We start from the raw sequence: 13,707 nt of genomic DNA, 5'->3' as shown, positions 1-13,707 counted from the left end.
TGTTGTTTCTTCAAGCATTACAGGGATGAGATGGCATGGAAACAGATGCCATGTGAAAGTTCTTGTGGGTCGCTAGCACACCTTAAGCCCTGATATCTGTGATGCACACTGGGATCCTGGGATTTCATTGTGCCAAGTTGTTCTCATCTTGGACCTTGGACATGGACAGAGTCAACAGTACCTCAGTCCTCCTTCAATTAATATTCTGCTTCTAAGTTAAAATTAGCTGCCTCATTGTTCCCACCACTTGGTCTTTGGAAATGAGTGTGGGCATGCTTCCAGGGACTTAAAATTAAGAGTTGTCAGCTGTAGGACCCAGGGTGAGATAGCTGTGGCTGTATTGCCAGAGATATGTGGTAGCCATTCAGACCTCCTTGGACTTCCAGTTTATTGTTGCTCATGCCATTGGCAATCCCACTGGGGATGTTGTCACTGCTTTTGCCTGCCCCCACTTCATCTAATTGGAAAATTGCATCCTGGGAGAAGGATCCTGGGCAAGGCTCCTCCATTTTGTTGTCTTGTCCCTTCCTTCCCTCACTTTACCTTTGAAAACAAAATACTTTGGGGTGCTGTGGAGTAATATTCCCTCGACCACTTCTTTGTGTGAGTGATGGAGGTTCTTGCAGAATGTACAGAGGCCCAAACTTCCAGGAGGGGAGGGCAGCAAGAGAATAAAAGGAATGCTGAGTAAGATGGGGAAAGCTCTGGGACATCTCATGCAGGAGCCCCATATTTTAGTAGAAACAGATCAGTTTCAGCATCCAAAGATACATCTGAGTGCTTTAAAAAAATCTGCAAAACTCTCTTTACTTGGCATAGTTCATTCTGTAGCTTATTGCAATGTTTTCTTCTTGGTTTTTCCTAGTTACTGGTTGGGCACAGATGTGGAATCTTCTCAGCCAGTGCAAATTGAAAATTTCCCAGTCTCCCCTGCTTCTGAACTTTCCCCACATTATTTCAGTCCTATCAACATGGCTTTCGGGGCTACTTCTAAAATAAAATGTGAGTTTCTCATGAAGCTGCATTCCACCAATACATTTTTTTATTTGGTCGTTTTCTGCACACTTGCAGAATTGCTGCTTACGTGCAGCTCTGCATGCACCTGATCTGCTGAGAACTTGCCCTGTGCTGAGTTTCTCATTTTCTTCCTATACATCTCAGATTCTTTTCGTTTAGCCTTGTGCCCCCCAAAAGGGTTCCTGATCTATTTTGTGCTCTTTCTCCCATTCTCTCTCTTTCCGTATAACTTTTATTTCCTTCGCCGGCATGGGGGAAATGTTCCCTTGTCCGTGCTGTTTTCTCTCTTTTGTGAGAGGTTAGACTCTCTCCAGGAAACACTCTGTGGGTGAGACGGTGACTTGATAGCAGAGGCAATTTAATCCTGCTCAACCTGCAGCGCTGTGATCAGCGCATTTTCCCATCCTTTGTCAGGTGATGGCGGAAGCAGCTGTGCTGACGGTTGTTTTGTGCAGTGTGAAAGGGAGCCTGCCAGTGAGAGAGAAATTGCTGCAAAACCGAAGCTATTGAGCTTGCCAAACCCCACAAAGATTTCCCCAACCCCCCAGTGTATTTACTTCTCCTGTCCTAATCTGAGCTTTAAACATCTGTGTAAACATCTGTGTGTTTGGCAGTATACGTGATGCATTAGCACAGTTTACTTTAGAGGACTCCCCCCACCCAACCCAATATACCCACCCACACATATCAATGTTTAGTTTTATGGGTTCCATATCATTCAGGTGCAATTATGTATAAAACAGAAAGTCGTGCTTAACCCATTGCAACATCTGTGAAAGAGGAATAATGTTAAGCTAGCAGATTAGTGCTGGGTGCGTGATAAGTTTCAGTGAGCAGCATGCCTGGCCCCATCAGGGCTTCCGAATGCACAGAAGCTTGCACAATATAAACTCATTATTATGTTGTCTGGAAGTACTTCTGCACGATAGCATACTGTCAGATCTCCACAGTTCCTTTGCTGGAGATGTAAAGTCAGTGAAGTGCTATCTCAAGTGACTGAATTTAGTAGGCATGTAGGAGGCTGCCTTATATTGATTTGGGCCATTGGTTCTCCTAGCTCTGTATTGTCAACTCTGACTGGCAGCAGCTCTCCAGCGTTTCAGGTAGAATGCATTCCCAGACTTACTTGGAGATGTTGGGAATTAAACCAGGGAATCTCCTTTATGCAAAACAGAAGCTCCACCACTGAGTTTTGGCTTGTCCCAGTCTAGCTTGTTCACAGTGTGCAAGTTTCTGAGCTTCATAGCATTCTTCATTAGGCCCTTCATCTGCTTGCTGTCTCCAGTGCTCTGGGATCAACACGATATCTAAAATATGTTGTTCTTCAGCAGGACAATTTTCGGTATGGTATTGTAGCAGTCATTCCCCTGATCTGTGAGAATTTCATCCAGGCACAGCAGCTTTCAAAAAATGGATGGTTCTTTTTACTGTTGCTTTTTAAAAAAAACAAAACAAAACCTGTCATAAAATATTTGCATAAGTATCTTGTGCAGGTAAGCGTACTAAACTTTGTAGGCTGGCATATAAGGCTGGCATACTTGAGTGTTCATGTGCATTAGAACACATACATGCACACAACACTCTTTTGCTCCTTGTCATTTTGTTGAGAACTTGTACAAATTAGAGTGGTGTGGGTGTGTGTAAGGAAAACTTAAGAATTGAGAACAGTGTGTACTGACATTCTAGATCTACTGAGGAACTTGAAAGATGATTGATTTTTATTTGTTTTTGCTCTTTGCTCCAGTTTATTATTAAAGAGGTGATTGCTTGGATGTGCCTTGTTGCGCAACTGAGGCCTTGTCCCTTTTCTCTATGCTGCTCCATTTTGTGGAGAATTAAAAATAGCTGCATTGTTTCTTGATGCTATCATTGTCATCCTCCTGGCTCTGATTTTTTTTTTAATCCACCTCTGTGATAAGCCTGGGAAATGTGGACACCCCCCCTCCCTTGTGGGGACAGGAAGATGTAAAATTTCCAGAAACTGTGAAGTCATGGGGGGTGGGGGAGAGGGTGAAGTCATTGCAGGGGCAGGTGGTGGAATTGTTGTTTTTTCCTGGAATAAAATGATTTGGGGGTGGGTGGGGGGAAAATACAGTACTTTTTCTCTTTGGGGGCCCGTCACATATTAAAAGTCACTAATTTTGCCATGAGGTTATAATCTTTTGGTATACAGTGGTACCTCGGGTTAAGTACTTAATTTGTTCCGGAGGTCTGTTCTTAACCTGAAACTGTTCTTAACCTGAAGCACCACTTTAGCTAATGGGGCCTCCTGCTGCTGCTGCGCCGCTGGATTACGATTTCTGTTCTCATCCCAAAGCAAAGTTCTTAACCTGAAGCACTATTTCTGGGTTAGCGGAGTCTGTAACCTGAAGCGTATGTAACCTGAAGCGTATGTAATCCAAGGTACTACTGTATAAGAAGTACCATTTATTCAGACATGCCAAGGATTGAACTGGGAACCTTTTTAATACTAAGCAGGCCCCTTCCCTAATATAGTTCTAAGAATGGTTATTCTGTGGCTTCGCCTGCAGAAACCTTGGGCTTGAGGGGCTAGGGAGCACCTGTACCTTTCTGCATGCTCTAGCTCCGGCTAATCTTTTTACTCTGCCCCAGTTCTGTATCTGTGTCAGCTTTCAGAACTATTCAGCATAACCTAGTTGCTGTGCCAGAGGCACACACCCCTCCCTACACACCCATAATTCATTTCTTTTACATGCTGACTCATCATGCATGATGGCAAGCCCCGCCCACATAGCCAGTGTGGAGCTGCAGTGCATTGTGGGTGTGAAGCTTTCCCATATCCCTCCACGCCTGCTCATGGAAGGACTGGATGTCAGCTCATGAATTACATAAGCCATCACTGAACGTATCAAAGGGTTAGGGCATGTGTGGGGTGGTGGGAGGGGCGGTAAACCTGACTGTATAGAAGGGAACGGCATTTCCGTTGTGTTTTTTTTTTTAATGACTCAATAGTGAAGCATTGTGTGTGTTTTGAAGGTGACTTTTGAGATTGAAAGTGGCCTGCATGCACTTTTCTTCCTCTCTTGCCAGTGCTTACCCCCATCCTGCTTAGAGACCCTAAAAGTAAGCACAGTTCCTTATCTCCATTGTAAGCAGTGTAATCTTAAAAGAGTTGTTATGGGAATAGATGATTAAAGAGAGGAAAAATACAGGCAAGACAAACCAGCCAAACTTGCTCCTTTGCGGGAGGTGACTTACAACCAGTAGTTGTTGTCTGCTTGCAGTTTGGATCTCAGGAGTTGTTTAGGCCTATATCTTTTAAATAACATCATCAACAACAACAACAACAATAAAAGCTTTGGCTGTTTGCTGCAGGGCTCCAGCCAGAGTTTCCTGGGTGAGGTTCTTAACGTTCTGGAGAATAAGACTCCTTGGTCCTTTGTTTGACATCCTAATGTAACCTGCTTGGAAAAATTGCCTAGAGCTGTAGGTGGCCCTTTCACAATTTAATATGGAAAAATGGGGGTCTGTCACTAAGTCACTATTGCAGTGGAAGCATCCTGTTGTTGTAACTGGTTTTGGACGTTGTCTTGCTTAGCTTAGTTGTAGGTGACAAGGTGCTTCAGGGAATGGAACAAACACACACACACAGCAGTTTGACAGAGGCTAATTAAATGTTGGTTGCACTTAGCCATGAGCTGTCTATTCCACTTACGTTCAGTGAGTTCTAAATGTTGCCTCCTGCTCTTGACAAAAAGTTGCATGTTGGGCACATCTGATAATTTGAGCTGTCCTTCTCTGTGCTGTGGAGAGACAAGAGACAAGGTTGTCTCCATCCCTTGAAGAGTTGCTTGATCTCTGTTGCAGGTACAGAGGTGGCTAGGTGTGTTCGATGCTTCCTTGATACCACCCTTGGAAAGAAGAGGAGAGGAAGGCTTTCTTGTTGCTTTGGTGCAGCTTTGGGGTTAAGGGAGCTTGATCTCCCTGTCTCTGACAATGCATGGTTGGAGAGCAAGGGTGCAGGAGCCTAAATCAGATTCTAGCACAGGAGTGGGGAATATTTGGCCCATGGACCAAACGTTGCCCACCAGGCCTCCTCATTTGGCCCATGACACCATTTTTCTGAAGCTACTATCAGCTTTTCCACAGAGACATGGCTGCAGAATGCAGGGTTGATCTTGCATGGGGAATTCAGTCTTGTTTGGGTAGGTGGTCCTGCACATCTGCCAGAATTGTCCCACTGGGATGGGGGAAGATACAGATATGGCCTACCAGGCTGAAAGGTCCCGTCCCCCCCCACTCTTGCTCTAGCAGGACCAAGAGAGAGGACTCAGGGTATTGTTATTCAGATGAGGGCTAGCTCAGTTCTTACTGAATTCCATGGAGAAAAATATTTTATTTCTGTTCTACCTTTCTGACACGATGAAGACTAGGGGTGGTGTACAAGGGGTTCCCAGGCGGTTTCCTGTCCAGGCACTGACCTGCTTAACTTCAGGAATCATGCATCATGGGTACCATGCTTGGGTCAGAATGAGATGCAGCAAAGGACACAATGGAGAGGGTGCCAAACCAGCTTCTTGCTCCAGACATGGGGGTCACCGGGAGCAGGAGCTCCTGCCGTGCCCTGGTGTTCTTTCCAGGCATTTTGCTGGTTTAATTAATAAAGGTTGGGACTAATCCTGATTATACTGTTGAGCAGTGCCATCTGCTCAGTGGGGATGGGTTAGAGGAGGGAGAAGAGGCGGGGTGGATGAAATGAACACTGGCTCACAAGCAGCACCTCCTTGGAGGGGCATAGCCTCAAATACAGGCACTCTTGCTGCTGGGTGAGGGAAAGGGGCTGTCTGTTAGATATTTACCTAAGGAGTGGGAAGAAGCGGATTCAGAAAGGCATCCAATCTAGCCACATCCCCAATTAGTCACTGCTGTTTGCATGCCTTGTTAGAGTTCTTTGATGAGGATTAAACCAGCAGAAAGGAGCTGCTCCCTCGAGAGCTCCATGAACTGGTGCCTTGTAGCCACTGCTCTAGTGTTTCTGTAACTTGTCTCATCACAAGATCCTTGTGTGCTTCCTCTCTGTCTCTCGTGATGCTAGTACCTGCATTCTTAACATTGACCGTGCCCTGTGTTCCTAGTTCCTTTCCTCTAGTGCAAGGCAGCTTGCCGCTTTCCCGGTCATTTTTGGTGCTCTGGCTATTGTCTTATGTCCTTTGGTCAGCACACAGTTTTGTGGGGATGACACTTTGAAGAAAGTATGGCAGGTGCTAAGCCAGAGTCATTTGCTTGCAAGGGATGCCAACAAGTTCCATTGTAACACCCTCCACTCCTCCTGCCATGATTGCTGGCCCTTCTTGCCTCTGAGCTTGTAATGGAGAGGCCAGTTATTGCTCCTTTGGACAATAGATCTGTCCCTGGGCCTCAGAATAACAGGAATCAGTATTCATACTCCTCCCATGAGAAGAGAGATCTGTGTCTCCTTAGAAAGCTAAAATGAGCACTCTGTGTGTGTTTGTGTGGAGGTCTGTATCAGCAGCTAAAGACCAATTCCCCCTTTTTACAATGTAAAATGTATACCCTATCATCCTTCTCCCTCTAAGTTGTCCACAAACTTGATGCTTGTATTGCTTTTTGGCAGAGAAGCACTCTTGCTTCATTAACAAGGAGCTCGGTGGCTTTTGGTCTCTCTCTCTCTCCCACCCCCCGCCATTCCTATGGGACAAAATGCAAACTGTATATGGCAAAGGAGCAATATCTTTTTAGTGCATGACATTTTAGTTTCCATCTCTCCTTCTCTTGGGTACTCTTTCCTTTACTTACCACTACAGCACCTAACCATCTAGCTCAGGCATAGGCAATCTTCGGTCCTCCAGATGTTTTGGACTACAATTCCCATAATCCCTGACCACTGGTCCTGTTAGCTAGGGATCATGGGAGTTGTAGGCCAAAAAATCTGGAGGGCCCAATGTTGTCTGTGCCTGATCTAGCTGTCTGACTTTGTGCTCAGTGTACAGGCACAACCAATCTAGGGTCTGTGATAAAGTGCTGGGGAAACCGTGATGTTTTACTCACACCACACCCGTAAAAATGTAGCAGAATGAGAATGTGCATAAGTTGAAAGCAAAATATTTGCATCCAAATCTTCACTGCTTCTTTTTTTGCCTATACTTGCCCTTGGGAATTTGAGCTTGTGGATAAGAATAACCATGGACAGATGGGTTTAATCAATCTTGAGAGGTTATTTGAACGAGAGCCTTAATGCCTAGAGAGCGTTCTTGCGATGGTCTCCAGCCTCTCAGCCAGCACAGGCGCAAGTTAAGTATGGAGAGCCACCCTGAAAAATGCTATGTGAATTGAAGTGTTACATCCACATTTGAATATATTGGTATATCACTCTGGTAAATTATGCAAACTAGGCAGTCACTAAGCCGCAGCTGGTAGATAAGTAATGTGTGTACAAATTTTTCATCACTATGTCCCTGAAATTTGGTTCCAAATGTGATTGGTACCAAAGGTTTTCTTGATCACATAATATCTTTATTGCTATATGCATGAGAGTCCCCCTTGTAAATTGTCAAAGGAAATGATTGCAGCTGCTTGAGGAGCGGGAAAAGAGCTGAGAACCTCTGTCTTCCTGGAATGTTTCCCTCATTCAGGAAAAAAAGAGAAACTGAAGCCTCAACCCTCAAGTTACAACAGCAAAGTCAGTTTGTCTCTTTGGATGTTGTCATGGTCTGGAGAAGACATCACTGGGGAGACGTAAGAATTGCTTGCTGTCTTTCTCTCTTTTAAAATGTTAGGGCCTAAGAGGAAAGATTTCAGGTGCACAGAGCTGGAACATTCCTTCCTTCATTTCTTTATAGGCGTGTAAGCATGCTAAACAAACTTTATCATTGCAGGGGGTTAGACTAGATGACCCTTGGCTCCCTGACAACCATACAATTCTATGACCTAGCCTTTTGAAAAATTCTGCATTTTTTAAAAGGTTCAAGCATTTAAGCATTAGATGTGGATATAGTTTTATGGAAAGTGTACAAACATGATAAGTAATATTCTCCAAGGTGGGAAATCTTACTGTGGCCCATGGACCTAGCCAATCTCATCTGATAAGCTGTGCTTAGTCAGCACATGGTAATACAGTGGTGCCCCGCAAGACGAATGCCTCGCAAGACGAAAAACTCGCTAGACGAAAGGGTTTTTCGGTTTTGTGTTGCTTCGCTAGACGAATTTCCCTATGGGCTTGCTTTGCAAGACGAAAACGTCTTGCGCTTTTTTCTTAAAGCTGCTTGAAGAGGCGCAGTTGCGACGGACCGTGCTTCGCAAGACGAAAAACATCGCAAGACGAAAAGACCCGCGGAACGAATTATTTTTGTCTTGTGAGGCACCACTGTAGACAGTGGGGGGCTATAGTGGAGAGAATTTATAAAATGGGCAAAGCTTTCCAAAGCTTCACAGTGGTAAAACGTTGTGGTTTTGCACATCTGTGCACAACCCTGGCACCTCTGAGCTGGCAGGCTGTAAAACGTGGGTTAAATTCTGGGTCAGAACTCTAGGCTTGTACCCAAAGCAGCACTAAGCCTTTCCTTCCATGGAACTTTCCCTTACACAATGGAACTTTCCTCCCCCTTACACCCTCTAAATCTGTTCTGCACCCCCCCCCCCCCACTTCTGGAGAAGAATTGGGGAGGAGATGTGGGGGGAGTTTCATTGTTCAAGGGTAAAATCATTGCAATAATGGCAGGAGGTTGTGGGATACTTCACCTAATCTGGCTGTCACCTGTTCCTGGTGTGGGACGTAAACTTTTGGCTGGAAAAATACGAAGCTACTGCCAGTGGTACCTCAGGTTACATACACTTCAGGTTACAGATTCCGCTAAACCAGAAATAGTACCTCAGGTTAAGAATTTTGCTTCAGGATGAGAACAGAAATCGTGCTGCGGTGGCAGCGGGAGGCCCCATTAGCTAAAGTGGTGCTTCAGGTTAAGAACAGTTTCAGGTTAAGAACGGACCTTCAGAACGAATTACAGTACTTAACCCAAGGTACCACTGTATTTCAGGAACAAGACTTGCTGCCTCCCTGCCCCCCAATTTATCCTCTTTCCACTCCCTTCTCCACTCAAGCTCACTTGCTATTGGTGCTTTTTGACACCCCCCCAACTTTCTTCTCTTATTTTTTTTGTACATGGCCCTTTTCTCAAAGGACCTGGGGGCGGCGGGATGCATGAGGCTTTTCACAACAACCCCCACAGTCCTGTATGTTGATTACATAACTACGTCTGCTACATGGATGGTACATGAGGGAAGCAGGCAACTATTTCTGTGATGTCAGCTGCTCTTCCTTTTTCCTCCAGCAGACATCAATTGCCGCCGGCTCCCCAGGAGTGAACATGCCAGTTCCCACTAGCCTTTTCTCACGTGACTGTATAGCTGCACACACACTTAGAGTGAGGCTTATCGCTCAGCAACAGAGCTCAAACTTTGCATGCAGAAGCTTCCCAGCTTCAGTCTCCATTTAGGCCTGGGAAAGACTCATCTGACATCTTGAAGAGAGAGCTGCTGCCATTTGGCATAGGTTGAAGCTTGCTGGACTGATGGTCTAAGGCAGCTTCAGCTGTAAATCCGCTCTGTATTGAGAACCATGAAGATTGAAATCTTGCTTTAATTTTAGGGCAAGGACCATAGCTCAGCACTGGAGCATGTTTTGTATACAGAAAGTCCCACATTCAATCTTCTCATTAATAGGATCAGGTGAAGGGAAAAGCCTGCCCCCCTGTCTCTGATACTCTGCTGCCAGTCGGAGTACACAATGCTGGGCAATATTTTTTTTTTTTAAAAAAGGCCTATGAAGCTGCCTATTTCCTCCAATTCAGGAAGGCTGGAGTTCGGGGTTTTGCTTCAGCAGTGAAGTAGCTCAGACCAGGAACTTGTAGAGGAAATTGAGGCTCCATCCCTTCCTGGTTTTCAACCAGATCCTGATCTGGGCTGTGTGCTTCCTTTCACTTCCCTTTCCACCCTGTGTGCAGCTAGCTGGGCACTTTGGTGTCCCTGAAGCTTCTGCTTGACTCACCATCTTATTGGGTCCTGTGGCTCTGGATGAGATGGGGAGTAGGAAGTCTGAGTGCCAGCCAAAAACCCAAGCAGCTGGTATAGTCACCTTCAGTCCTAGTGCGAGGCTGTTTGGACCCATCAGTTCTTCAGAATTTCTGAGGTTTAGGTATCTGCTGGAGGGTCCAGTCCTCCCTCCCTCCGCTGAGGAGATTTCAAGTTCAAGGGCTGGGCAGGAATACGGACACTTTGCATTTATATACAGTGGTACCTCAGGTTACATACGCTTCAGGTTACAGACTCTGCTAACCCAGAAATATTACCTCAGGTTAAGAACTTTGCTTCAGGATGAGAACAGAAATTGTGTTCCGGCGGCGCGGCAGCAGCAGGAGGCCCCATTAGCTAAAGTGGTGCTTCAGGTTAAGAACAGTTTCAGGTTAAGAACGGACATCTGGAACGAATTAAGTACTTAACCCGAGGTACCACTGTACTGCTTTAGAGCATTCAGGGTGCTTGCAGTGCTCAGTACAGCAGGCTAATATGAGCAGCCTCCTGTTGTAGATCCTGGGAGAGCCGTCTGACCACCTAGCTCGTGAGGGAGGGGATATTTGAAAGGGGTGTCGGGGACACATAGTCCCTTAGTCACCACATAAGCTCCATTTTGTAAAATACTGTCTTCTGCCAGAATCTAGCACGCCACTCACAGAATCATTAAGCAGGAGTGGTAGTAGTTTATTAGGGCTAGATGGCTGCTGGAAAAAGCCATTGTCTGTGAAGACTCTCATTTTAAAAGCCAGTGTATCTTTACTATGTGCACTGGCACATAACGTTAAGAGACTGTAACTCTCCAGCCTTCGCTCAAGAAGTGTGCTGATGGATTCCTTAACTGGTGCAAAATTCTGTTCAGTCATAAGGCTTTCTAGGGCAGCAGCTGCCGGCAGTTTTAGCCCAGCTTCAGGTTTTCTGCTGGCTGTTACTCAGAAAAGCCCCCCCCCCCCCCGTGTCATACACAACCTGTCAGTCCAGATTGGCGGCCCGGAGATTGACAGGGAAGCAGTCGTCAGGTAAAAGGCTTAGCTTCAAACCGTGAGAACAAGAGGCTTTAACAATATGTGGCAGTGCTCCCTTATTACAGCCCTTCCCTTGACTTGAAGACGGGCAATTTTATGTAGCAGGTTATGAACAGAGGCTGTTTTTCTCTCTGGGAAGGCTGAGTTGCAAAGTCTTCTTCCTCTTCACTCAGCTATCATTCATAGACGATGGCAGTCTTGTGTGCAGGAAAGAAAAGAGTGGCTTATTGGAGAGGTGTGAGCCTAGATATCATTGTTGTCTGTAGTTTCCACGGCTGTGTCAATATGTATTCTGCAATTTGCTCCACCTGAGCTCATAATATTTTCTCTGTTAATTATGTACCCCTCTTTTTTTCTCTTTAAAGTAAATTTTGTCATTAGGGTGCAGTGCAATGCCTGTTTGGTCCAGTGACCCACCACACTCGAATCTCAGAGTACATTAATATATGGTGCTCAATTCAGAGTGCTGATTTTCACCTAAAAAGCCTTATGTGGCTCTGAACCCCAGTAGCTCAAGGGCCACCGCTTCCTAAATACATCAGCCAGGACCCTGTGTTTGTCATCTGAAGCCCTCCTCCACGTGTTTCCTCTAAGGGAGGTGCAGAAGGTGGTGGCGTGAGAACGAGCTTTTCATTGGTGGCTTCTCCACTTGCGGAATGCTATACCCAGGGAGGCACATCTGGCACCATCACTATTTTTAGGTGCCAGGTACAAGTGTTGTTTCTTACCCAAGCTTTCAACCCTAAATTTGGAGCACATCAGATATTTCCAGTGGGTGGGATGTGTTCGGCTTACCTTTTGCATACGTCTGGATGTGTTTTTAGGTTTTTGTTTTGGATTTATACTGGGTTTACTTTTTATACTATTTTATAACTTGCCTTGAGTCACTTTCTTTGTGGGGGAATTAAGAAGTGCAATAAATAAACAAATCCTTCTTTCTCAAAATGACATTTTTATATTTGTGAAGGAACTGTTGTCACGACAGTCAGGATGTGTGTAGGTGAAGGACCTCATGATTGCGGGAGATTGGGAGCTGTGGGGACAAGACAACACATTCTACATCACGTTTGCTTGTCCCATAGCTCTCAGTAGCAGCTTCCGCCACAACAATCAAACACGCTGCTATCTGTGTAGCTCCGCTCTTTCATTGGCATAATCTTGCCATGAATGTTCTTTTTTCCCATTTTTTTTATTGGTTTTCAAGTTTATAACAAACATAAACAACAAAAAGAAAAAACATTACAATATAAAAAACAAAAAAATACAACATTTATCCTATTATAATCCCACTTTTGTTACCATTGTTAAATGACTTCCTCAGATCCCTTTAGCTGAGTTTCCATATGACTGATTGTAGCAGTTTTCCAATACTAATTTCAATAAAATTAACTTAATCAATTAACATCTTTCTTTCTTATCGTATTCACTTCTATCCATAGTGTTATGCAATTTAAAACATTTAACTCCTAAGCCAATTTGGTACTCACAAATAGTACTACTTATATTATCTTAGAATATTTAACTAAATAATCCTTAAATTTCTTCCATTCTTCTTGGTACTCCTCCTCTTTCTGTTCATGGATTCTTGTGGTCAGTTCGGCCAGCTCCAAAAAGTCTATCATCTTCATCTGCCAATGTTGCCATGAATGTTCTGGGACACTCTAGTCATGTTTGATGGAACTGGCTGTACATAAGTGTGTGAGAGCGCTGGGAAGTCTGAGAGGAGCCATGCTTTGTGTGTAGAGATGAAAGCACGGCATTAGAGCATGATAGGGGCTGTTGTTTGAATGTCCTGCTGTGAAACAACTTTAACATTGATATTTCCTTCCCCTAAATGTCTAATCTTTCCCTAGAAAGAAGTTGAGATAGTTGTTGAAGAGTTCCGATGGCTAACATTTTCTTTCCCCCCTCCTTTTCCAAGAGCCTTTTTAAAACGCTGGGGTTGCTGGAGTGGTCGAATTTTTCCTGGAATTGAGTGAGAAATTCAGAAGACTGAAGCCCAGGCTCACTGTCTACCTTTCACGGAGGCCCAGCCGTGAGAGGACAGAAGAAGGCACCTGGCGAATCATGACAGCGGACAAAGAAAAGGACAAAGAGAAAGACAAGGACCGGGACCGGGACAGAGACCGAGAGCGGGACAAGCGGGAGAAGGCACGGGAGAGCGAGAACTCGCGGCCCCGTCGGAGCTGCACCCTGGAAGGCGGAGCCAAGAATTACGCAGAGAGCGACCACAGTGAGGACGAGGACAATGACAACAACAGCGCCACCACAGAGGAGTCCACAAAGAAGAACAAGAAGAAACCCCCCAAGAAGAAATCTCGCTATGAGAGAACGGACAACGGAGAAATCACCTCTTTCATCACAGAGGATGATGTGGTCTACAGACCTGGAGGTAAGAGAGAGATCCTACTTTTTGGAATCTGAACCACATTGTGTGTTTGTGTTGTCCAGCCTAGTTTTCTTGGCTGAAGTTCACAGGGGAGGGAGGGAGGGATGTAAATTGCTGCCGTAGCTGAATGCATAATTTTGACCAGTGCATGCTCTGTTGCACCGGGAACTGGCTTTTGTTGTTGTTTATGTAGCACCTTGTACACATGTGGTGCTTTACGGAAGAATG

At 45.1% G+C, this 13,707-nt stretch overlaps 1 protein-coding gene across 18 annotated transcripts in view; it reads left to right on the top strand.

Moving 5' to 3' along the window:
* Window positions 1-13,707, top strand: part of RERE (arginine-glutamic acid dipeptide repeats) — a 357,369-nt gene that overhangs the window by 106,362 nt on the left and 237,300 nt on the right. For all 18 annotated transcript variants that reach the window (XM_081201368.1, XM_081201373.1, XM_081201372.1 and 15 more), the window contains one exon: window positions 13,012-13,482. In XM_081201368.1, coding sequence (XP_081057494.1) covers window positions 13,158-13,482 — 325 coding nt within the window. In that variant the 5' untranslated portion in view covers window positions 13,012-13,157. The remainder of the gene's footprint in view (window positions 1-13,011; window positions 13,483-13,707) is intronic.

The sequence above is a fragment of the Podarcis bocagei genome, assembly GCF_964188305.1.
Source record: "Podarcis bocagei genome assembly, chromosome: 7".
Taxonomy (NCBI): Eukaryota; Metazoa; Chordata; class Lepidosauria; order Squamata; family Lacertidae; genus Podarcis; species Podarcis bocagei.
Note: the sequence above shows the minus strand (reverse complement) of the source record. Positions and strands in the feature narration are given on the sequence as shown.